The sequence below is a fragment of the Cnephaeus nilssonii genome, assembly GCF_951640355.1.
Source record: "Cnephaeus nilssonii genome assembly, chromosome: 3".
NCBI lineage: Eukaryota > Metazoa > Chordata > Mammalia > Chiroptera > Vespertilionidae > Cnephaeus > Cnephaeus nilssonii.
In genome coordinates, this window is record NC_137074.1 from 79,288,783 (window position 1) to 79,313,818 (window position 25,036).

The following is a 25,036-nucleotide window of genomic DNA, read 5'->3' on the forward strand; positions in this document are numbered from 1 at the left end:
GCCCTTTGTGTTATAGATAACTATTGCTGCAGAACAAAGCATACCAAAACTCAGTGGCTTAAAACAATGACCATCTATTATGTTTCATGGTTTTCCTGATCCAGAATTTTGAAGCAGCTTACCTGGGTAGTTCTGGATCAGGATCTCTCATGCAGTTGCCCTCAGATGGTGGCTGGAACTGGGGTCATTTTAACATTTTCTTCACTCATATGTGGAGTCTGGGCTGAAGAGTCTAAAAAGAATGGAACAGCTGAAGCTCCTCATGCTTCTCTATCTCTGTGTAGTTTCTCTCCTTGATATCTCCAGCAGGGAGCCCTCAGAGGAGCCAGGTTTTTTAAATGTCACCTATAGTCTCCCAAGACATATATCCTGAGTGAGTGAGAGCCAAGTGGAAGCCAAACTGCTTCTTATGGCCTAGCCTTGAAGTCACAGAATATCACTTATGCAATTCTATTGGTTGAAGCAGATACAAAAGTCCGTTTGATTCCAGGAGAGGGAACAAACACCCTGCCTCTCAGTGGAGGAGTGTTGTCATCATACTACAAGAGTGAGAAGGGGTACATAGTACAGCTCTCTTTGGGAAATATACTCTTTGTGGTATTGAAGCTGAGGGATGAACCTTATTTCCTGGCATTGACCAGCCATGGCATGTAAAAGTCTTTTTGTGGGTATATATCTTCATTTGGTTTGCATATCTGTCTAGGAATGGAATTTCTGTGTCATCTTTAGCTTTATAAGAGTCTGTCACACAGCCTTCCAAAATGACTGTACCATTAGAAATTCCCAGCAGCAATTTGCTAAAGTTCCAGTTGTTACACATCCTCAGCAACATTTGTCATTGTCAGTTTTGTAATTGTAGTCATTCTGGTGGAGTGTAAAATGATATTTCATTTCATTGTGCTTTTAAATTACATTTCTCTGACAACTAAGATACTGAGCATTTTCATGTGTTTAGTGCCTGTGAATCCATGTATCTTCTTTTTTGAAGTGTCTATTTAAGTCTTTTACTCATTTAAAAAAACGGGCTGTTTGTATTCTTATACGTAATGTGTATATTTCACAATTTACAAATTACAATTTACAAATTACAATTCTAATTTACAATTCTAGTTTACACTTATGGATAAACACTTCCCTTGATTATATATATATACTAGAGACCCAGTGTACAAAATTCGTGCACTCGGGGAGGGGGGGCGGTCCCACCAGCCTGGCCTGTGCCCTCTCACAGTGCGGTAGCCCCGCGCGATCAATTGCCCCAAAGAGGTAGACCCCGTTCACCCATCCGGGGCTCCTCGATGGATTGCCCCAAAGAGGTAGGCTGGAGCCGGGGTCCCCGCCTCCATGGCACGTGCACAAGACTGTGGGAAGCCTGCCTCCGCTGTGCGCGTAGCCATCTTGTGACAGTGTGAGGGTATCACGCGTGAGGGCTTGATGATTACTTAGCCTTTTATTAGTAAGGATGTAATTTTCTCCTGCTCCGTGACTTCCATTTTTATTTTCTTAATAGTGCCTTTTCATGAGTTGTAGTACTTAGTATTTTTTAAATATATTTTTATTGATTTCAGAGACAAAGGGAGAGGGAGAGAAAGATAGAAACATCAATGATGAGAGGGAATCATTTATCGGCTGCCTCCTGCACATGCCCTACTGGGGATTGAGCCTACAACCCAGGCATGGGCCCTTGACTGGAATTGAACCCAGGACCCTAAGTCCACAGCCTGATGCTCTAACCACTGAGCCAAACCAGCTAGGGCTGGGTTGCTGTTGTTGTTTTTTACATGACTCTGAAATTGATTTATTTAATAAAAATTCAAGTAACTATATACAATATACCTTTTTCTTCTTAATTTATCTTTATTGTTGAAAGTACAATAGATGTCCCCTCCTTTTTTTTCCCACTGACCCCTTTCACCCTGCACCCGCCCTTCCCAGGCCTTCACCACACTATTGTCTGTGTCCATGGGCTATGCATTATATATTCCCTGGTTAATCTCTCCCCACCTAATCCCACTCCCGCCTTCCCTCTGAGAATAGTATTTAGTTTTGATTAAGTTGAATGCATCAATTTTTTTTCTTTTATGTTTAGTGCTTTTTGTGTGCTCTTTAAAAAAAAATCTTTGTCTTTCTCAAAGTTGCAAAGATACACTCCTATATTTTCTTAGACAAGCTTTATAGTTTTAGCTTTTGCTTTTAGGTCTCTGGTCCATCTCAAATTGTGTCTTAATTGTGGTATGTTTACCCAGTTAGTTCAGCACCATTTATTGAAAAAAATATTTTCTTTTCTAATTGAATTACCTTGGCATGTTTTTTAAATCAACTGACTAATTATGTTTAATCTATTTCTAAACTCTTTATTCTATTTCATTGATATACTGTCTTTTTAAAATGTTTAAAAAAATTTTTTGGAGAGAGAGGGGAAAAGAGAGAGAGAGAGAAATATCAACGTGAGAAACTTTAATTTGTTGTCTCCCAAATGTGCCCCGACTAGAGATCGAACCCGCAACCTACGTATGTGTTCTGATGCGGAATAGAACCAGCAACCTTTAGGTGTATAGATCAACCGACTGAGCCACTGGTCAGGGCTGATATACTGCCTTGATCTCTATGTCTGTATAATAAGTCATAAAATTAGTAATGTGAATCATTCAAATCTGTTCCTCTTTTAAAAGTTTGTTTTGGCCTTTCAGGTTTTCTATATTGCCATAGATTTTTAAATCAGTTTGTAAATTTCTACATGAAAAGGTCTTTTGGTTTTGGATTTTAGCTATATCATTTTGGGGAAAATGGACACCTTAACAACTTGGACTTTTTCATACATACATGGTATATGTCTCCATTTATTTAGATCTTTAAGATTTTCCCTCAATGAGTTATTGCACATATTTTGTTAAATTTATTTCCAAAAATTTTATGAATTTTATTCTAATTTAAATAGAAATTATTTTGCAATATTGTTTTCTAATTGCTAATATGTGGAAATAATTGATTTTTTTGTATATGTGTTGCATCATGCAACCTTGCTAAATCCACTTATCAATTCAAGTAGCTCTTTCTGAGACACCTTTAAACATATTTGATGATGTTATCTGCAACAAAAGATAATTCTATTTCTTCCTTTCTTAACTGCATTTTTTATTTCCTTTTCTTGCTTATAGCACTGGATGACATCTTCAATACAATATTGAATAAAAGTGCTTAGAGAAATTATATGAAACTTATTTCTGTCAATCTAGGTGGGGAAAGCATTCACCATTACACTATTAAGTATATATTATTGGAAGAATTTTCACAGGTGCTTATCAGTTTTAGGAAGTTCCTTTTTATTCCTTGTTTGTTCAGAATTAAAAAAAAAAAAAAAAGACAGATGCTTTTTACCCCCAGCACTTATTTAAATGATCATATGGTTTCCTCTACTTATTCTGTCACATGACAAATTAAACGAATTGATTTTCTATTGTTAAACCAATCTTGCACTCCTGGTATAAATATCACTTGGTCATGATGCATCACAGATTTTATATATTGCTGGATTTAATTTACTACTATTTTTGAAGGATTTTTGCATCTATATAAATGAGGTTAATTGGTATGTAATTTCATTTACTTGTTATGTCATATTTTAGTATCAGAGTTATCCTAGGATTATGAAATATTTGGAAACGTTATTCCTTTTTTTTATTTTCTGAAAGGGTATATATAAGACTGGCATTATTTCTTCCCTAATACACTAGTAAAATTATCCAGGTCAGTAGTTGGTTGCTTTCAGGATTTTCTCCTACCTCTGAGTTTTAGTAGTTTGATCATGATGTGTCTAAGTGTAGATTTCCTTGTATTTATTTTGTTTGTGCTTAACTGAGTTTCTTGGATCTATAGGTTAAAGTTCTTAGCCAAATTTGAAAAATTTTGACCATTATTACTTCAGATATTTTATCTACCCAATTCCATCTCTTCTCCTCTCTGCAACTCCAATTGCATATATACACTGAGTGGCCAGATTATTATGATCTCTGAACGCATAATAATCTGGCTACTCAGTGTATATCCTATATAATAAAAGGCTAATATGCAAATTGTCTCCTCGACCAGGAGTTTGACCAGCAGGCAGGCCAGCCAACTGCCCATGTCCCTTCCCCCTGGCCAGGCTGGCTGGACCCCACCCATGCACGAATTCATGCACTGGGCCTCTAACATATATATATATATATATATATATATATATATATATATATATATATATATATATTAATAAAAAAGAAACATGCAGATTTACCATCACTCCGCTACACCCACCAGCCAATCAGGAGGGAATATGCAAATTAGAAGGACAAAGATGGCGGCCACCCAGCTGCCCCAGGTGCAGAGTGGCTGGGCGGGGCAGGACACCTGCTATGAGAGGTAGGGTGGGGGGTGAAGGGATCTACAGGAGCGACACTCGGGTGCAGGGAAGACAAAGACTGCAGACTCTGGAGTCTGCAGCGAAGATGAAGATGGCAGACTCTGGCCTGAGTCTGTAGCGAAGCAGCGAACACAAAGATGGCATACTCTGGCTGGAGCCAAGGCCTGGGTCCCAGGTGCCAGAGGAAAACTGGTGCTGAAAGCCAAGGGAAGAATCTCTTCATGCAAGGAGCCTCTAGTATGTGTGTGTGTGTGTGTGTGTGTGTGTGTGTATACATATATATGTGTATATATATCTTACCTTATAAAACAGTAATATGCAAATTGACCGCACCTTCGCTACACCCAAGCCACGCCCACCAGCCAAAGCCACGCCCACCAGCCAATCAGGGCGAGTATGCAAATTACCCAACAAAGATGGCGGCGGGGGCGGAGCGCGGCGCGGCGGGGGCGGAGCGCGGCGCGGCGGGGGCGGAGCGCGGCGCGGCGGGGTCGGAGCGCGGCAGGGCGGGGCGGAGCGTGGCTGGGGCGGAGCGCGGCGGGGCGGGGGCGGAGCGCGGCGGGGCGGAGGCGGAGCGCGGCGCGGCGGGGGCGGAGCGCGGCGGGGCCGGCGGGGGCGGAGCGCGGCGGGGCCGGCGGGGGCGGAGCGCGGCGGGGCCGGCGGGGGCGGAGCACGGCGGAGCGCGGCACGGCGGGGGCGGAGCGTGGCTGGGGCCATTGAGAGGCACGGATCTGCTGCCACTGAGGGGGGCTACCCTGCTGTTGAGAGGCGCAGGGGGCGCCCCCTGCGCCTCTCAACAGCAGGGTAGCCCCCCTCAGCGGCCGCAGACCATCAAAAGTGGGGGAGCTGGGTGCCTGTCTGCTCCGGCACCAGCGGACAGGCACCCAGATCCACCGCGAAAAGCGAAAGCGTGTATGGGACCCTACACGTGCATGATTCAATCATGCACTGGGCCTCTAGTATATATATATATACACATGTGTATAAATATATATATATATATATATATATATATACACACACACACACACACACACACACACACACACACACACATACACACACACACACACTGAGTGGCCAGATTATTATGCATTCAGAGATCATAATAATCTGGCCACTCAGTGTATATATATATATATATGACTGCTTGACATTGTCCCATACGTCCCTGAAGAGCTCTTCATTTTTTAAGACATTTTTCCTCCCTAGAGTTGAGGGAAATTCACACATATACTTTGAGCCTTTCTTCTATATGGCTTCCTCCATTCTAGACTATCTCCCTTCAATTTCCAATTGTTATGGTAACCCCAAACAGGTTCCTTTCACACCTCAACCCATTAAGACTAGCTTTCTGCTGGATTTTCAGCCACGCCTGCTGTATGACTGGGCAGTGCCCTTAGTGGGAAGACTGTGTAAACTTGGAATATTGTTCAGATTTTGTCTGCTTTTCATTGTTATCCCATGTCCTCTAGTAATTTGTTGGTTTTACTTTTGTCCGGAGTTTAAAATGGTTATCTGTGGGAGGGTTAATATGGTACAATCTACTCCATCATTATTGGAAATGGAACTCCTTCTTCCTGTATTCTTAAGCTTAGTTAATTTGTTCATCATCCTTGTCTTCAAATTTCAAGACCCCAGTGTCCCCAACCCAAACTAACCAGTCAGTAGATCGTAATAATCCTATCTCAGGTATGCTTCCTGAATCTATTGACACATAACCTTCATAGAGCTACTGCTTTATATTAGGTCCTCATTTAACAGGTTTTACTTGCCTCAGTCACTTCCCATATTGCTTGAGGTATCGTCCTAGAAAAGCATTCCTCATTATGTTGCTCACTTGTTTCAGGATCTCTCTAAACTCCTGTAGGATTAAATCCACTTGGCTTGGTCTATACGACCACTCATAATCCAATCTATATCCTGCTATTACTCCACATAGAACCTGTGCTCTTGATATATATTATGTTTTTCTCTGTTCCTTGGACATATCAGAACTTTCCATGTTTTTGTATTTTGTACTTTGCATCCTGCCTTCTTGGGCTATCCATTTGCATTTGGCTTTTCTAGATTTAGTCTTAAAACTCAATTCAAATAACACCTCTTCTGAAAAGTGTTCCTTGGATAGGTTACCTCTGTCCTCAACATCTCTCTTCTATGTTCCGACAGATCTTACAAATTTGAGTGTTGAGTTGGTTGGTTTGCCTACCTAATTTTATCTATCTATCTATCTATCTATCTATCTATCTATCTATCTATCTATCTATCATCTATTTAGCTAGCTATCATCTATCTGTCATCTATATTATGTTTCCCTAAGTAGATCCTCATCATCTTAGTCAACGTGTTGTGTCTTTCAAGTATGGTTTTTTTGTATCTGTGATGTCTAGTTAGCATTCTTTACCCTGTAATGATATTACAAAGAATATATCTCAGCAATACTACTCAAAGCAATAATTTTACAGATGGAAATTAAAGGTCACAAAACCAAAGGGAGATACCAAACAGCCACTTTACATATTATTCTGTTATTTGTTGTTTTTTTAAGAAACAGCTACCCCCACAGAAAGCACTTTTAAAGGGGACTGCAGGAACAGTGGAACCTGGCAAAATGGCACATGTCATTGTCCAGAAGAGTGGAAAGGACTGAGATGTACAATAGGTAAGTTTTTTTTGGATAATACTAAGGAGTGAGGTTTAGGTGACTCTTGTGTTACTAAAGACAGCAGCAAAGTTTTTCAAAGCTTCTGTTAGTGATTATAGTAACAAAGAGCATAATGATGATGGCTTTAAGATGTATTTGTTAGCTGGATAGCAAGAGTTGAGTTTTCTTCTCGGGCTACTTACCTGTATGTTTGATACACCTTGTCTGTTTCCCAACTATCAAGTTTCTCTGTAAACTCGACACTGCTTTTCCGTCTGGATGCAGTGTCTAATACAGAGTAATGGGTGAAATTGTTTTTGCAGGTCCTTCAACTGGTGATAAGCCATATCACATCATTTCAAATATCACAATTTTAACACATTTAACTTTTTCTGAAATCATGATGCATCTTTCTAGCTACAAGGGTATATACTTGGAGGAAATTTTTGTCTTTTCTTCCTTTCTCTTAAAGAGATGTTATTAATTTAGTGGTTTGACTTCAATCAAAGGTCTCTCAAGATCGAAGTTCAGCATCACTTGTTGATCTGCAGTGTGCATCTCAGCACTCTGCTTAGGATCCAGGGTTCCAGGAACACACTCCCACCATTTGTTACACTCCTACCAGCCAGCATATTCCACATACACACGATTTCGGCTTTTTTGCTTTGACCACATCCTCATGATGCTCTTTGCCACTCGAGGTTTTCAAGATTTCAACTAATTTGATACATTATTCTTGCTGATGTGTTAGTGATCACATCCCACCTCTGGCAAGTCACATATTGTGCACATTTTAACTGGAACCTGTTATCTAACATACTAGTTATCTTAATGGAAATAACCAGATAAGAAAGTATGAAGTTCTTGCCCAGCCAGTGTTGCTCAGTGGTTGAGCATAGACCTAGGAACCAAGAGTTCATCAGATTCCCCATCAGGGCACAAGCCCGGATTATAGGCACAAAGGAAGCGGAAGGGGAAACTTATCTGTATGTGGTTCTTCTAATTGCCAGGCATATTACATATCGTCTCAATGGTTCTCTCTCATCAGTGTTTCTATCTATCTGTCCCTCTCGCTTCCTCTCTCTCTCTCTCTCTCTCTCTCTCTCTCTCTCTCATTAATAAAAACGTATTTTTTCTTTTCAAAAAGAAAGAAAGTATGAAGTTCTTGGTGGGCCACTGAGTCCTATAAATTGTCTATTACCCTTTAAATTATACTGGCTAAGTTTTGAATTTTGACTTTTATCTGTTTTGAAATTTGAAAAGTATAATTTAAAATGAAAAAAAATTTTCTTTTTATTGTAGTTAATTTCTGTGGAAACAGTACCTATGGGAATTTTACTTTTGGCAAAATTGCAGTGGGAAGATATGGACCTTCCTTGGAAACATGTGGCAAGGACACTCCAAATGGTATGTGTTTTTCTAAACGGCTTCCTTGTTTAGGCATACAAATCACTATGCTGGTTATACCTATCATCCCTCCAGCTCGTGTCAGGTTCCTCGAAGAGGCATCAAGGAAGGCTTTGTAGAGGGTTTGGCTCCCTTTTATGATGCCAATGTTCAAAGTTTAGGGTGTCACCTCACATAATCCTAATTTTTCTGAAAACCTTACTATGGATCAGCTGTACATTCCTTTTACTGTGTCTTCGATTGGTTTATTTTTCCAGCTTATTCTGTCTCCGGAGTTTGATAAGGTTCACATCTGCTTCTTAAGGTATATAATTCGTCTCAATGTAAACAATTAGTTACACTATTGGTTTACGCCATATCTGTGAAGGGACACATACACAGGAGCATGTAGTTGCTGTGGCCATCTTTGCAAACGCTCTTTGTCTTTTTCTTTTTGTTAAAGCGGGCAGTCCAAGAGCAACCCGGCTGTGCAATCTTACTGAAGATGGAGAAATAGAATTACAAAATGCGACAGAAGGAAATTGCAATATAAATCTGGAAATCCTGGTGGAGGAGGTAGGCCCTATGGCTCATGTGATAGGCAACCGGAAAAAAACCCAATGGTCAAATCAATGCTTTTTAAAATGTTCAAATTAGAAATAGCAAAAACTAGTAACTAAACCTTTGTTGTTGTTGTTAATCCTCACCTGAGGATTTTTTTCCCATTGATTTTTAGAGAGAGTAGAAGGGATGGAGAAGGGATTGCGGGGGGGGGGGGGGGGGGGAGTGAGAGAGAGAGAGAGAAACGTTGATGTGAGAGAGACACATCCTTTGGTTACCTCCCCCTCTCACCCCTACCAGGGCTGGGAATGAACCTGCAACCCAGGTAAGTGTCCTTGACTGAAAAATGGAATCTGAGACTCTTCAGTGTGCTGGCCGACGCTCTAACCACTGAACAACACCAGACAGGGCTAAAGCCTTTATTTTTTTAAGTTGACATCTATTTGTAAAAAAGACTAGCTGAACATGTTGGTTCTGCAAATTTCAGCCAAAATCTATAGCACATTTAAAATGACCTCATCATTTTTAAGCCAGTGAAGTTTTGACCAAAACAGATCCCTGACATTTGAGACCAAAAATGAAGGTATTTTGCCTGGCCAGTGTTGCTCAGTGGTTAAGCGTTGACCCATGAACCAGGTCAGGGCACATGCCCAGGTTTCGGGCTTGATCTCCAGTAGGGGGCATGCAGGAGGCAGCCAATCAATGATTCTCTCTCATCATTGATGCTTCTATCTCTCTCTCCCTTTCTTTGAAATAAATAAAAATGTATTTTTAAAAAAGGAAGGTATTTTAAGGGTCTATTGGACCAGAACACAGAGGAAAAACTATGAGGCCTTTTGAGACAGGAAACTCCAGAACCCGATGAGAGTTTCAGGGCTGTATCCATGAGCAGGTAAAATGGGAAGTACATCTAAGTAAATGTTTTTTTCATGCAAATTAAATTATTTTGACTAAGGAGATACCCAAATGCAAATGCTAACACCTGGGGCCAAACAAGGGTAGAAGAGGAAACTTCTCTTTCTTCTAGGTGCCCGGCCTGCTACATGTTATCTCATTTAATTTTTATAGAACCTCTGAGAGCTAGGTGTTATCCAATATTATATATAATTATAGCTAATAACACTCATTATTGAGCACTGACTGCATGCTAAGTGCTGTGCTGAACATTTTACATATGCTGCTTTATCTTATTTAATCCTGTAACACCCCAGTAGATAAGTATGAATGTACTCATTTTATAGATGAGGAAACTGTGGTTCTGAGAAGTGCAGAATTTTGCCTGATGAGTCACGGCCAAAAATGATGGTGCTGCTTTTTATTTTAAAGTCCACACTGAACCCTATCGACTCCCTATTTATACATGGGCAGGGGTGGAGGTGGGAGTAGGAGTGGTAGGAGGATGTGGAGGTGGTGCCAACCACATAGGTTGTGCCAGCCACACGGATTGTGGGAAAGACTTCATGTTCTGGAATCTGACAAAACAGTGTTTGACTATTAGCTCTGCCACTTCTAAGCTGCATGAACTGTGGGTGAGCTCCTTATCCTCTCCAAGGCTTTAAATAGGCATGAGAATGCTCAACTCAGTGCTGTTTTGCAGATTAAATGTAGTGACACCTGTAAAACATTTAGCAGTGCCTAGCATGTAGCAGGGACCTGGATATGGAATGAGAGCATTGTTACTGTCTACTGATGGGATATTGCTTCCAACTCTTTCCCAAGCTTGAATAGCCTGTGACCTTCGTTTGATTTTTGAAATGATATGCTGCCATCTAGCGAAAGACTGAGAGAGAGAGAGAGAGAGAGAGAGAGAGAGAGAGAGAGAGGACCTCCAGCCCCACTAATGACAGGATTTGCATGTTGTAAGTGCACAGCAGAGCCTGGGGGCCAGTTGGTACCTGAGGTTGTCTAGGTCAGTGCTGCCCACACTATCTGTGCTGAAAAGCTAGTTTTAAAATTTCCAACCCACTGTAGACCAATAATCTTGTACAATACAATAAAAATGAATAACTTAGAAAATAAAATGAAAAATACATAACATACAAATCCATTTAAAAATTATTATATGCAACAGCATAGAATTGTTATATAAGATTACAATTGTTATACAAGTTATACAAGAAAAGAAACAGATAATGAAAAACTAAGTGGGGATCGAGGAGATTGGAGGCTCAACTAAATTCCAGCTCATTCATTTGTAGTTGCTTGAAATGTTTAGATGTAGTTGTAAAAAGTGAGGTTTTGTTTTTGTGTTTTTTTAACAGATAGATAGTATATCAACAAATTCTTCAATTATTTCTAAAGAAGTCCAGATTTTAACATCTAATATCGATAATTTAAATGCTAACAAAATCACTTCTGCTACTAAAGTGGTTGGACAGATCTTCAACACATCCAGGAATGCATCACCTCAGGTAAAACTCACAAGGTTTTTTGAAAAGGGAGGGGAAGAAAGAAAGAAACTCATCCCAAACTACATTCCTTATTCCAGGACTTGGGCATGATTTAGGTTGCTTAGAACCATTTTGCAGAGTACTCTTTCTGAGAGATGCTCAAAGAAATAGAGGGCTCTTTGTCCAAATATTCTCTTTGAGGGTAGTCACACTGATCATTACCATGTTAAATCTGGAAAGTCTATAACAATCAAATCTGTTTCATCTTATTAATATGTTTGCCCACTGCATTTGGCCTCAGCATCCCTATTCAGTTCCAAGTAACTGGTGAAATGGTGTTCCACGGAACTCACTTTGGAACATGATGTTTTAAACTGATCTCTTCCTGCAAAGCATATTTGCATTTTAGTTTTAGCTTTTAAAAATCGTAGGCTTAGTTTACATTTCTGATACTATAAACTGCTAAACTCTGGTACCTGAAGACAAGAACTATAGTCAACATTTACCAATTGGCACAGCTTGGGTACTGGTCAAACAGGCTGTAAGCCGCCAAAATGGACTAACCCAGTGTTTACCAGTTGAATATCAGCATTGCCTGAAATATATATTTTTCTCTTCTCTTTAAATGTTTTATTTCAAAAAATGATTTTATGTTATCCTAGCTCCTTTAGAAATTAAGGGAGATTAAAATTACAAGTTAATAAAAATGGAATTGAAAAATAATGACCTCCAAATGTAGAATTTGTGGAAGGATTAGCCAGTAAAGAAAGAAGAATATTAATAATCCCAAAGAGAGCAGTTAAACAGTAACTAAATGCCCAGAGATCCTTTCCAATGTACTTCTGATGTTTTTAATTGTAATAAAACTAGAAATAATTTTACTAACTCTAATAGTTACACTAGGTGTAGCTAGTAAGTTATATTAAATATTGTAAGCTGTGATGTTCTGACAATTAAAGCCCTTCTTAGTTTGTTTCTGCATGTGTATCCGAGCATCGGCTTTTGTGTTCTTGGGGATGCGGTGGAGGTTCTGTGAAGACCTTGCTCTGAGGTCAAATTCAGAGACCTACGCCTTCTAATTGACTGCCTTAATTTATATTTTCACTGTGCCTTATCTTTATTCTCTCTGCCATCTTCTGTAGATAGAAAACTAAGCCTTCAGTTTCACTTGATACCATAATAATCCATGCTAATGAAGGTCATGAGGATGTCCTCTGTGATGACTGGTGTCTTCTTCCCGGCAGGCAAAAATAGATGCTGTCACAACAGTGAGTCAACTTCTAGATGCCAGTGAAAAGGTTTTTCAAGAAGCTGTTGGTAAAGATGAAAAGGCCTTTTCAACGTAAGCACAATTCCAATTTGGAAAGAAAAACCTGACAAAGTGCTGTTTACTTTCCTAGGTTAAAAGCATTAATAGAAATGTCTTTATTTCTCTCATGGATGTACTCACTGGCTGATTCCTACGGGATGCAGACTAAAACCTTGGCCTTCTACTGATCTTCAGTGACTAGATGGAGTTAACTCCTGGTTCCAGGTGTGGCCATGGATAGAGAGTACCTGGGATGATTTAGATTAGAACTTGTTTTACTAGCCTCCGTTTGGTATGCCCAACTGGCAGCCAGCATGCACAGCAGGAGCGCCTCATGCTCTTTTCTCAGTTTACAGAGCTGCAAATAACAGCATAACTTTGTAAGACACATTGGTAGCCTCCCACCCACAACTCAGCCCTCCCCAAGATCCTGGTGTATTTCAATTAACCTTTCCCATGGTTACATTGGACAACAAAAGGGATCCAACTCTATACCTGTTTTCTTTCTTCTTGACTCCTATGTTCTGGATTTCTTTGGGTTGTATATTTAAACTTAAACTCACGTACTTTATTCATAGAAGCCTCCCATTAGGATTCACTATGTGTGTTTTTTATCTTATATATAGTCTTATTAACTCTTTTAAAATTTAAGTAAATATGCATGCTCATTATGGAAAAATAAAAAATATATAGATGAGAAAATTTTAAAAAATCATTCTGCCTTTATTAACCTGTTGATATACTGTATATTCTTATAAAATGTTTTCTCTGTATATGCATTACATTACATAATCTATTGATTTATAACTTGTTTTTTGTCACTTAATAGTATATAAACATTTTTATATAAATATCTATACATCTACATTATTGCATAAAGGAGTGAATTTTTATTTAAGAAGTTCTCTGCCACTGGACATTTAGATTCCTTTAAGTGTTTTGATATTTTGAATAATCAACATTCTAGTTTGCATGAGACATTATTTTGTTGGAATAAATTCCTACAAATAATTCTCAATTTTCTAATTATTATAATCAGTACCTATCTTGTGTTGAGTCTTTAAAGTAGAAAAAGAACAAAAGCATGAAATAGAACATTCAAAAGATTATAATTGAGAGAGGGTGTGCAAACAGTTTAACTGGTGTGTTGTATGACTTCAAATTTCTAGGAGTGTGGTTACTCCCTTTTTTTTTAAAAAAAATCCTTACCTAAGGATATTTTTCCATTGGTTTTTAGAGAGAGTGGAAGCAAGAGAGAGAGAGAGAGAGAAAGAGAGAGAGAGAGAGAGAGAGAGAGAGAGAGAGAGAGAGAGAGAGAGAGAGAGAAACATCGATGTGAGAGAGACACAATGATTGGTTGCCTTTGCACACAGCCCAACCAGGGCCGGGGATCTAGCCTGCAACTGAGGTACAAGCCCTTGACTGGAATCAAACCCAGGACCCTTCAGTCCACAGCCCAATGTTCTATCCACTGAGCAAAACCAGCTAGAGCCACTCCCATTTTTCTTGAAGCTGGAGAAGGAAGTGACCAGAGTCTTTGTTGAGGGAACGTGGAGACTGAGTCCCTTCAGAGCTGAGGCTCTGTGTTTGCAGTCTTGCTAGAGGGAAAGGAGAGTAGTGGATGCTTTTGGTACCTGAGGTTGAGATGTAGGACTTGGCTGAGAAAGTCACAGATCATGATGCAGATGAGAAACTTTACAATAAATAATTATGAATTTTACTGGCTTAAGACATGGAGAAAAAAATAATTTTGTGTGTAATATCCAAATGGCTACAAAGGAAGTAGTTAGAGGATAAATGACAATTTTAAATATAGAACACATTGAAATATGAAATAATATAACCACACTCAATCCCTCCTTTCTCCCACTCTAAATTTCTAGTTTGTCTTTCTAATCATGGTCTATCAGTTTACCTTCTTTCATGGGATCTTTACGTAAGTCCTGTGGACTCAGTTCCTTCATTTCATCTCAGTCTCCAGTCCCAAGGCCAGGTCACCAACCCCTTAGCCCTCCTGAGGAGAATATTCTTGATGAGCTGCCGTCAGAGGTCATCTCTCACTTTCTTCTCTCCCCAGGAAAGGAAACTAATTGCTGCTTGGAGCAACTCTTCTTTTCCAAACTCCATCCCCCGAGTCTCCTCAGAGGCACCAGGCCTCAGTCTTCCATCTCACTTTGTTTTCTTCATTTATAGTTTCTTCTTTGTATCCTTAAGCTTCTGAGCTCCCTTTCTACACTTAGTAAGAAAAGTGTAGAGAGTGAGAGTACAAAAGAGGAGAGTGTCAGGGAAGAAGGAATCCATTTCAGCTTTATTGTAAAGAGGCATGTGGAATCTCCTGGGAATCTAAGAACAGAATTATAATGGAGCCGGAGGGTGGCAAGGCCTCAAGGCAGCTTTGAAGGTCTCAATAGAGGAGTTTGTGGGTCTTCCCTCTGGAACAATAGCCTTTGGAGTCAGACAATCTTGGGTTCATATCTTAGTGTTGTTATTCATTGATTTTGGCTGAATTACTTCATATCTCTTTGAAGAGCTTCAGATTCTTCAAGGTGATATGGGAATAATTTTGGATTTTACTTCAGTAGGGTTTTTGTGAAGCTCAAATGAGATGAAGTATGTAAATCACTAGCATAATACCTGACATATATATAAGTCTTAAAAAAAAAAAGTCATGTCTTTATAATAAACATCAAATAAACTTTATATCTTTACTTCTAGTTTCCCCTTTCTAATAATTTAATCCTGTTCATGATGTTGGGGAAATAGAAAAAAAAAAATTGTCCCAACCCAGAAATGCTCTCTATAAAGGCAGTAGAGAAAGAAAACACTTATATTATTGAATAAGCACTAAACCAGAGTGTGAAACACACCACAGGAACACCTCTAAGAGCTTGCAAAGACAGACAAGAATCTCACCACTCTTATATAAATTAACAGATATAACCCAGTACATACATGTTTTCAGATAAACAATGACTAGTCCTCAATTAAGAGAACTTGACAGCACTATTTGTCAGACAAAGGATATCATAACATTACCTGGTAAGTGAGGTGACCATTGTGGAAGCTAATTGACTTTATCCAGAGGAAATATAAACTTCTCATATCCTTATTACAGGAGGTAGTTTTGCAAGTTGGAGCAAGATGTCCAATCAAGGAAGTTAGGCCCCCATTCTCCCACAGAAACTGGGTACTATCTGCCTTAATGAATACATTTCAAAGAGATGGCTTTCGTGTCCTTGAGAAAGACATTCCTAGGTCAAAGCTGACAAAATGCCAATGTAGTCTTCAAAAGAATTTATTTACATTTCAAAGAGAGGAGAAACTATTTGCAGCATTTCTAAAATAAAATGTTCAAGGAAAAAGGAGGGGAGGACAATTTCTTCCTTTATTTTCAACAGGAAGAATTAAGCCTCTTCTTTTAAATTTGTATTTGTCCTTATAAATGATATAATGCTCTCTCTGGTCCCCCTCTAAACCATAACTTTCCTAATATAACTGCTGTACTAAATAGAAAAGTCCTAAGTGAAAAAATTTAATTGTTTTTTTCTACTCCTTTGTATCAAGTTGATGACCAGCTTCCAGATTGGGTATTCTGAGGCAGGCACCCATTTGTAATCCAATTAGTTATGGCAAGAGGAAGAAAGAATCAAATAGAGGTGGCTGTGACTAGAGCTACCCTTTGAAAGTGGTTCTGAACATGGCAAACAGCCCCCCGCCCCATATATTTAGTAAGTCTTTCCCTTTGTCCTTCAAATGCCCGCATGAGCTCCTCTTAGTATTCCCAGTGTTTTCCGGAACACTAACTCCTTAGTAGGTATTCAACAGATATTGTTGGTTAAATAACTGCATGAATTATGTTCTTCGCAGGTTGGAGTCTTGTTAGGTTGAAAGCAGCTCTGGAGTAAGATTGTTATTTATTAAGTGGGCAATACATAGTGTAAATTGCTGGAAATTACAGGAAATGTTGTTAACGTAAAACCTTTGAAACAGAGAAACCAACTTCAATTTTCCATATGAATGATTATCACATTCTCTTTATAAAGTGTTTTAATGTAAAATTTCTCTTTTTTATCTCTCTTGGGGAAGGGAAAAGATATTTTAGTGGCAGATATAAAGATTTAAAATTTTGAGCAATTTATGTTTTCATGAAATTCTTCAATTTCTGGCAAAACTAGATTGAACCAGTTATCGTATATATAGAGATTTTGTTTTGTCAAGTACAGAAATAATGCAAATATTTCTTATAGGAAACAAACTGACAAGTTCCCTTCACTCCCTCCCACTTTCATTTAATCTATTTTTGAACTTATCCAAGATAGAAAAGAACATTGTGAAAACCTGCAATATTTGGTTATGGGTCAATGAGTTCAAAGTTCTGTTGTTCCATAGTTCCGTATGAACTGTCACCTCAGGAATGAACAACTTACAAGAAATGCTTTGGATCCCAAAGGGTTTGGGTTAGAGGAGAGAGTTGAATAAGTGGAAATTGAGACTTACCACTGGAGAAACAAGAATCTCATGCCTGGCCAATGGTGGGTGGCAACACCATCCTTCTGTGAAGAGCAGCATGATAAAGATTATTTCCATTGGGAAATTTGTCATTCCAGCATTCCAGCCTTCTGGCATCAATGTAGAAGGTACCCTTCATGGAGATAGTCCACCAGAGCTTTTAAAAAAGGTGTATATAACAAAGGAAGATTCTGCTAAAGAAATCAGTTATTTTTAGATGATTACATTAATGTTGCAATCTGATGAGTTCTGTGGTCATACCTTTCTACTGGAACATGGGAGAGAACATACACACAACTCTGATTTTACAATGAGTCTCTTGACTATCATATTGTTATGTTTTATTCTATGCAGGCTTATTGCCGAAATGGAGAATTATTCCTGGTCTTTGGGCAATAATTCAGTGGTGAACCCTAATATAGCAGTACAGTCTGTCCCTTTGCATCCAAAAGACACTGGGGGGTCTACAGGTGTTCTCTTCACTGTGAAGAGAGGTGAGCTATTTGTTTTCTGTGCTTGTAATACCAGAGAGCATTCTGCTACCAACCATAAATAATGATTTATTCACGAAAATGTAGACTTTTGAAATATACTTTTTCCCTCTCATAGGAGCTAGCGATTCTCTTCTTTCTGGTTCCACACATGTAGATACAGAGAAGGACGGTGTTCATCCAGATAAAATGACTGAACTTCAGATCTGGCTCAATACATCAAAAAGTAGGTCTCAAACTCTGTTATATTTTTAAAAAAATGCACCCAAATTCATGGAATTAATAATTTTAAAATCACTGAGTGCAAAATAATGTTTACGTAGTTTCACACTGAATAATTTGCATTTGAGTATGTTAGAGCTCTTCCAGATTATGGTAATCTCTACGATTCTAGGTCATAGAGATGATTACTTTGCTTCTTTCTTCCTTTTCAAATATATTTTGGAGGATAGCAGAATTGAAATGCCCTGGCCATGGACACAAATCCGTTTTCTAATAAAAATCTAGCTAATGTGGCTCATTAAAAAAAAACAAAACATTAAAAAAATGTTCAGTCACAAGCTCTGTCCATGGCACTCACATACTGGGATTCATCCTATACACCTGTTTAGGATGAATCCCAGTATGCTTGTTTTTAATGTCTTCTGTGCTGGGGATATTTTAAGTAATTGACACAGGCATCATTTACTAGTAACAATTTTCAGTTATTTTCACTAATATTGTGCCAAGCATGGGCTCTCTATCCTCTTGCACATGACCCTGCAGAAATTCTTATGTCTAACTTGAAATGTTTATACTTTAAAAAGTTTGACTGATTCTTTTAAAATAATAATATGCAAACCACACATACACATTTACACTTATTTTCTCCCTAAAAAAAAAAGTAAAAGAAACACAATGCTAGAATGAACTTATTTTGGAAAGACTAAATTTATATTCCTCATTGGTTATATAATTCTAATTGGTAAATAAATCTTTATGGGTCACAGAAGTTGCAAATATCTTCTTTCCAGTCTGTAGTTATCTTTTGCTTATTTTTTTTAAATTTATATTGTGTTTACTTATAAAAACTAATTTCACAGTTATTAACAGAGTTAATATGTTAAAGTGAATTAAGTATGAGAATAACCTTTTTTTCTCTTGCTTGTTTTTAATGTCTTCTGTCATACCCAAATTTTAACTTGCAACGTATCAATCTTTTCCTCTATAATTGGCACCTTTTAAGAGAAATCCTTCCCTATGCTAAAGTCACCATGATAGTTTCCTATATTTTCTTCTGGGTTTTTTAGTGTTTACATTTAGGTCTCAGTACACCTAAATTTATGTTTGTGTTTGGTGGAAGATAGGGATCTAATTTTTTCTTTCATATAAACTATCAATATAGTTGAGTGGGTTAAAAAAACACACTGTCTAAAGAAAAAAAACTCAGAATGGACTGAAAGGGACATATTTTTTATATTGATTTTTAAAATGCTTCCAAATTTATCTATATTTTAATTCTTTGTTGCCTTAAAAACATATCATTCAAATGTATGGGCAAAAATTATTGAAAATACTTTTATAAGGAGAGAAATTAGGGCAACTATCCCAGAAATTGAAGATCAAGTAGACAAAAAATACCTAATAAACTTGACCTTTATATAAACTTATGTATGTGTGATTTTGTTTGTAGACAGAAGATGCATAGTAAAAATTCTTTTCAAATATCAATGGAGTGCTTTAAAAACCACCCATTTATTAGGCCACATAGAAAAGTTATATATATAGTAAAATAAAAGTCACATAGGATATAGTTACTGATCCTGCAATAAAAGTATATATGTACCACAAAAGAATAGACAAATTTTACTCAATTAGAAATTTTAAAGCACCATTGTTAGAAAGGAAATTAAGGGGCAAATTACAAATTACTTGAAAATTAATGGCAATGAGAACATCATAGATCAAAACCCATGGGATGTGGACAAAGATGAATTTAAAGGAAAATATATATGCTTAATAAATTTAGTAGAAAATAAAAGAAAGTGTTAAAAATAAACAAAGCATTCAGCAAAGAGGCATAAAAATAAAATAAGTGTAAAGGAAGCTAGCAGGAAGGGATTAATAAATACAGTGGTAGAATTTAATAAAAATAAAAATTAACAAATGCTAGACTTAACAAAATGAAAAATTGTTGAAAAGACAAATGAAATACATAAGCTTCTAACAAATTTGATGAAGAAAGGAGAGAATATAAATAAAGAAACATGAAGGAGATGTATCTAGAAATATGGAGATTGTTTAAAATTATAAGATAGTGGTAAATACAATTTATTCTAATGAATCTGAATATTTAGATGAAATAATGATCCTATCTAATAAAGAGTAATATGCAAATTTACCATCATTCCGCTACACCCACCAGCCACGCCCACCAGCCAATCTGTAGTGAGTATGCAAATTAACCCAACCAAGATGGCTGCAGACACAGAGAGCAGGAGAGAGGCTTGGGTTTCCCTGGCAATGGAGGAAGCCAAGCTTTCCACATACCCTGGCCTGCTCAGGCCTCCGCTTAAGGCTACAAAGTTTCAATTATAGAAGATAAATAAACCCCAACAGAAATGGCAGCAGCCATGGAGCTGGAGAGAGCAGGAGGCTAGGGTTGCCCCTGGTGATGGAGGAAGCCGAGCTTTCCACACACCCTGGCCTGCCTTGGTTTCTGTTTAAGGCTACAAAGTTTCAATTATAGAAGATAAATAAACCCCAACAGAAACGGCTGCCACCACGGAGCGAGCAGGAGGCTTGGCTCCGCTCAAGGCTACAAAGTTTCAATGGTAGAAGATAAATAAATCCCAGATACCAGGGCCTCTTCTTGGGTCGTTGAGGGGCATGGCCAGCCTGCAAACCACCACAGGCCCCTCGCCCAGGCCACCCCATGCCCCAAGGGAACCCCCACCCTGATCTGGGACACCCTTCAGAGCAAACCAGCTGGCCCCCACCCATGCACCAGAGCCTCTCTCCTATCTAATAAAATAGTAATATGAAGATTGACCATCACTCCAACACACAAGATGGCTGCCCCCATGTGGTCAAAGATTCTGCCCCCATGTGGACACAAGATGGCCACCACAAGATGGCCAGCAGGGGAGGGCAGTTGGGAAGGACCAGGCCTGCAAGGGAGGGCAGTTGGGGGCGATCAAGCCTGCAGGGGAGGGCAGTTAGGGGTGACCAGGCTGGCAGAAGAGGGAAGTTGGGGGCAAACAGGCTGGCAGGGGAGCAGTTAGACATCAATCAGGCTGGCAGGGGAGTGGTTAGGGGGTGATCAGGCTGGCAGGCAGAAGCAGTTAGGGGCAATCAGGAAGGCAGGCAGGCAAGCAGTTGGGAGCCAGCAGTCCTGGATTGTGAGAGGGATGTCCGACTGCCCATTTAAATGGGCAGTCGGACATCCCTCAAGGGGTCCCAGATTAGAGAGGGTGCAGGCTGGGCTGAGGGACATCCTGCCTCCATGCACGAATTTCGTGCACCGGGCCTCTAGTTTTCTAATAAATGACCAAGATATTTTAGGAATGAGGAGAGGGGTGAATAGGGCCTTCCATATATATATTAATTTGTCGGTTGATGAGAGAGAGAGAGAGAGAGAGAGAGAGAGAGAGAGAGAGAGATTTGTTGTTCCACTTATTTATGCATTCATTGGTTGATTCTTTTTTTTTAAAGTAAAGTATTATAGATTTTATTTCAGTTGGCCTAATTATCTGCAACATCCATTATATTAAGCATGTAAAAATTAAGCTGTAGTGCCCAAGATACTGATATTTGGGAAATGTTGACACAGGAAATTTTATGGCAAGGTATATATAAGGCCACCTCTTTAATTTTAGGGTGGACTAGCTAACATTTTGAGGCCTCAAAGTTTGTTCAAAGCATTGTGCTCTCTATTATTTTATTTACACTGTTTTTTTTTATAATAATGAAAGTTTACAGTTTAATCAGTGTATGTTTTATATCTTCAGTATTTTCTCAATATACCTTAAATTTTTTGTTAACATCTTTTTTAAAATTTCTTTATTGATTAAGATATTACATATATGTCCTCATCCCTCCATTAACCTCCAACCCCCCCCCCCACTCATGTCCTCACCCCCCTGGTGTTCATGTCCATTGGTTAGGCTTATATTCATGCATACAAGTCCTTTAGTTGATCTCCTTTCGCCCACCCTCCCCTAACTTCCCTCTGAAGTCTGGCAGTCTGATCGATGCTTCTCTGCTTCTGGATCTGTCCCTGTTTGTCAGTTTATGTTGTTCATTATATTCCACAAATGAGTGAGATCATGTGGTATTTGTCTTTCTCTGACTGGCTTATGTCACTTAGCATAATGCTCTCCAGTTCCATCCATGCTGTTGCAAATGGTAAGAACTCCTTTTGTACTGTAGCATAGTATTCCATTGTGTAGATGTACTACAGTTTTTTAATCCACTCATCTGCTGATGGGCAATTAGGCTGTTTCCAAATCTTAGCTATGGTGAATTGTGCTGCTATGAACATAGGAGTGCATATATCCTTTCTGATTCATGTATCTAGTTTCTTGAGATATATTCCTAGAAGTGGGATCACTGGGTCAAATGGGAGTTCCATTTTTAGTTTTTTGAGGAAACTCCATACTGTTCTCCACAGTGGCTGCACCAGTCTGCATTCCCACCAGCAGTGCAAAAAGAGTTCCTTTTTCTCTGCATCCTCGCCAACATTTGTCGTTTGTTGATTTGTTGATGATAGCCATTCTCACGGGTGTGAGATGATACCACATTGTCATTTTGATTTGCATCTCTCTGATGATTAGTGACTTTGAGCAGGTTTTCATATGTCTCTTAGCCTTCCTTCTGTCCTCCTAGGAAAAGTGTCTATTTAGGTCCGTTACCCATTTCTTGATTGGATTGTTTATCTTCCTTTTGTTAAGTTGTATGAGTTCCCTGTAAATGTTGGAGATTAAACCCTTATCGGTGATTTCATTGGCAAATATGTTCTTCCATGTAGTGGGCTTTCTTGTTGTTTTGTTGATGGTTTCTTTTGCTGTGCAAAAGTTTTTTATTTTGATGTAGTCCCATTTGTTTATTTTCTCTTTAGTTTCCATTGCCCTAGGAGCAGTATCAGTGAAGAAGTTCCTTCGGCATATGCCTGAGATTTTTCTGCCTGTGGATTCCTCTAGTATTTTTATGGTTTCCCGTCTTATGTTTAAATCCTGTATTCATTTTGAGTTTATTTCTGTGTATGGTGTAAGTTGGTGGTCCAGTTTCACTTTTTTGAATGTATCTGTCCAATTTTCCCAACATCATTTGTTGAAGAAACTATCTTGACTCCATTTTATGTTCATGCCTCCTTTGTTAAATATTAACCTTTTGCACTCGGATGTCGAGTGTGACTCGACCCGGTTAGCATTAGAATAAAGGAATCGAGAAAAAAGCAATCGAGTGCAAAGCGTTAATTGGGCATAGTGGCTTGGGTCGATTTCTGGGTTCTCTATTCCATTCCATTGATCCATAAGTCTGTTCTTGTGCCAGTACCAGGCTGTTTTAAGAACAGTGGCTTTGTAATACAGCTTGATGTCTGGTATTGAGATCCCACCTACTTTGTTATTCTTTCTCAGGATTGCTGCAGCTATTCAGGGTCTTTTTTTTTATTCCAGATGAATTTTTGGAAAGTTTTTTCTAGGTCTGTGAAACATGCCATTGGTTTTTTAATGGGGATTGCATTGAATCTGTAGATTGCCCTGGGTAGTATGGACATTTTGATGATGTTGATTCTACCAATCCATGAACATGGTATGTTCTTCCATCCCTTTATGTCTTCCTCTATATCTTTTTTTCAGTGTCCTCTAGTTTTTTGCATATAGGTCTTTTACCTCCTTAGTTAAGTTTATTCCCAGGTATCTTAATTTTTTTGGTGTGATGTTAAATGGGATTGCTTTTTTAGTCTCTCTTTCTATAAGTTCACTATTGGTGTAAAGAAATGCCTTAGATTTCTTGGCATTAATTTTGTATCCTGCTACATTGCCGAATTCATTTATTAAGTCTAATAATTTTTGATGGAGTCTTTCGGGTTTTCTATGTACAATATCATGTCGTCTGCAAATAAAGACAGTTTTACTTGTTCTTTTCCAATTTGGATGCCTTTTATTTCTTCTTCTTGTCTGATCGCAATGGCTAGTACTTCCAGTACTATGTTGAACAGGTGTGGTGAGAGTGGGCAGCCCTGTCTTGTTCCTGTTCTTAGGGGAAATGGTTTAAGTTTTTGTCCATTGAGTATGATGTTGGCTGTGGGTTTTTCATATATGGCTTTTATTATGTTGAGGTATGATGCTTCTATTCCCACCTTGCTGAGTGTTTTGATTAAGAAGGGGTGCTGGATTTTGTCAAATGCTTTTTCTGTGTCAATTGATATGATTATGTGATTTTTATCTCTCAATTTGTTTATGTGATGTATCACATTTATTGATTTGCGGATATTGTACTATCCTTGCATCCTTGGGATAAATCCTACTTGGTCATGGTGTATGATCTTTCTGATGTATTGCTGGATCCGATTTGCTAGAATTTTGTTGAGGATTTTGGCATCTATGATCATGAGGGATAGTGGCCTATAATTCTCTTTCATTGTGTTGTCTTTATCTGGTTTTGGTATTAGGGTAATGCTGGCTTCATAGAAGGAGCTTGGAAGTGTTCCTTCCCCTTCCTTTTGGATTTTTTGGAATAGACTGAGGAGGATAGGTTTTAGTTCTTCCTTGAATGTTTGGTATAACTCTCCTGTGAAGCCATCTGGCCCCAGGCTTTCGTTTGCTGGGAGCTTTTTGATGACTGCTTCAATTTCTTCCATAGTTATCGGCCTATTGAGATTTTTCGAATCTTCCTGATTGAGTTTTGGAAGGTTGTATTTTTCTAGGAATGTGTCCATTTCCTTTAGGTTGTCTAGTTTGTTGGAGTAGAGTTGCTCATAGTATTTTTTAACAGTCCTTTGTATTTCTGTGGAGTCTGTTGTTATTTCGCCTCTCTCATTTCTGATTTTGTTTATTTGAGTCCTCTCTCTTTGCTTCTCTGTGAGCCTGGCTAGAGGTTCATCAATCTTGTTTATCCTTTCAAAGAACCAGCTCTGGGTTTCATTGATCTTTTGTATTATTTTTTTGGTCTCTATGTTATTTATTTCTGCTCTGATCTTTATTATCTCCTTCCTTCTGCTCACTGTGGGCTTTTCTTGTTGCTCTCTTTCTAATTCTTTGAGTTGTAGAGTTAGATGATTTACTACCATTTTTTTCTTGTTTTTTGAGGTAGGCTTGTAGAGCTATAAACTTCCCTCTCAGGATTGCTTTCATTGTGTCCCAT

At 38.6% G+C, this 25,036-nt stretch overlaps 1 protein-coding gene across 1 annotated transcript in view; it reads left to right on the forward strand.

Moving 5' to 3' along the window:
* Nucleotides 1-25,036, forward strand: part of ADGRG7 (adhesion G protein-coupled receptor G7) — a 92,987-nt gene that overhangs the window by 22,196 nt on the left and 45,755 nt on the right. The window contains exons 2-8 of the mRNA XM_079766335.1: nucleotides 6,948-7,061; nucleotides 8,346-8,450; nucleotides 8,893-9,005; nucleotides 11,252-11,401; nucleotides 12,625-12,722; nucleotides 17,553-17,692; nucleotides 17,808-17,915. Of these exons, the coding sequence (XP_079622461.1) occupies nucleotides 6,948-7,061; nucleotides 8,346-8,450; nucleotides 8,893-9,005; nucleotides 11,252-11,401; nucleotides 12,625-12,722; nucleotides 17,553-17,692; nucleotides 17,808-17,915 (828 nt within the window). The remainder of the gene's footprint in view (nucleotides 1-6,947; nucleotides 7,062-8,345; nucleotides 8,451-8,892; nucleotides 9,006-11,251; nucleotides 11,402-12,624; nucleotides 12,723-17,552; nucleotides 17,693-17,807; nucleotides 17,916-25,036) is intronic.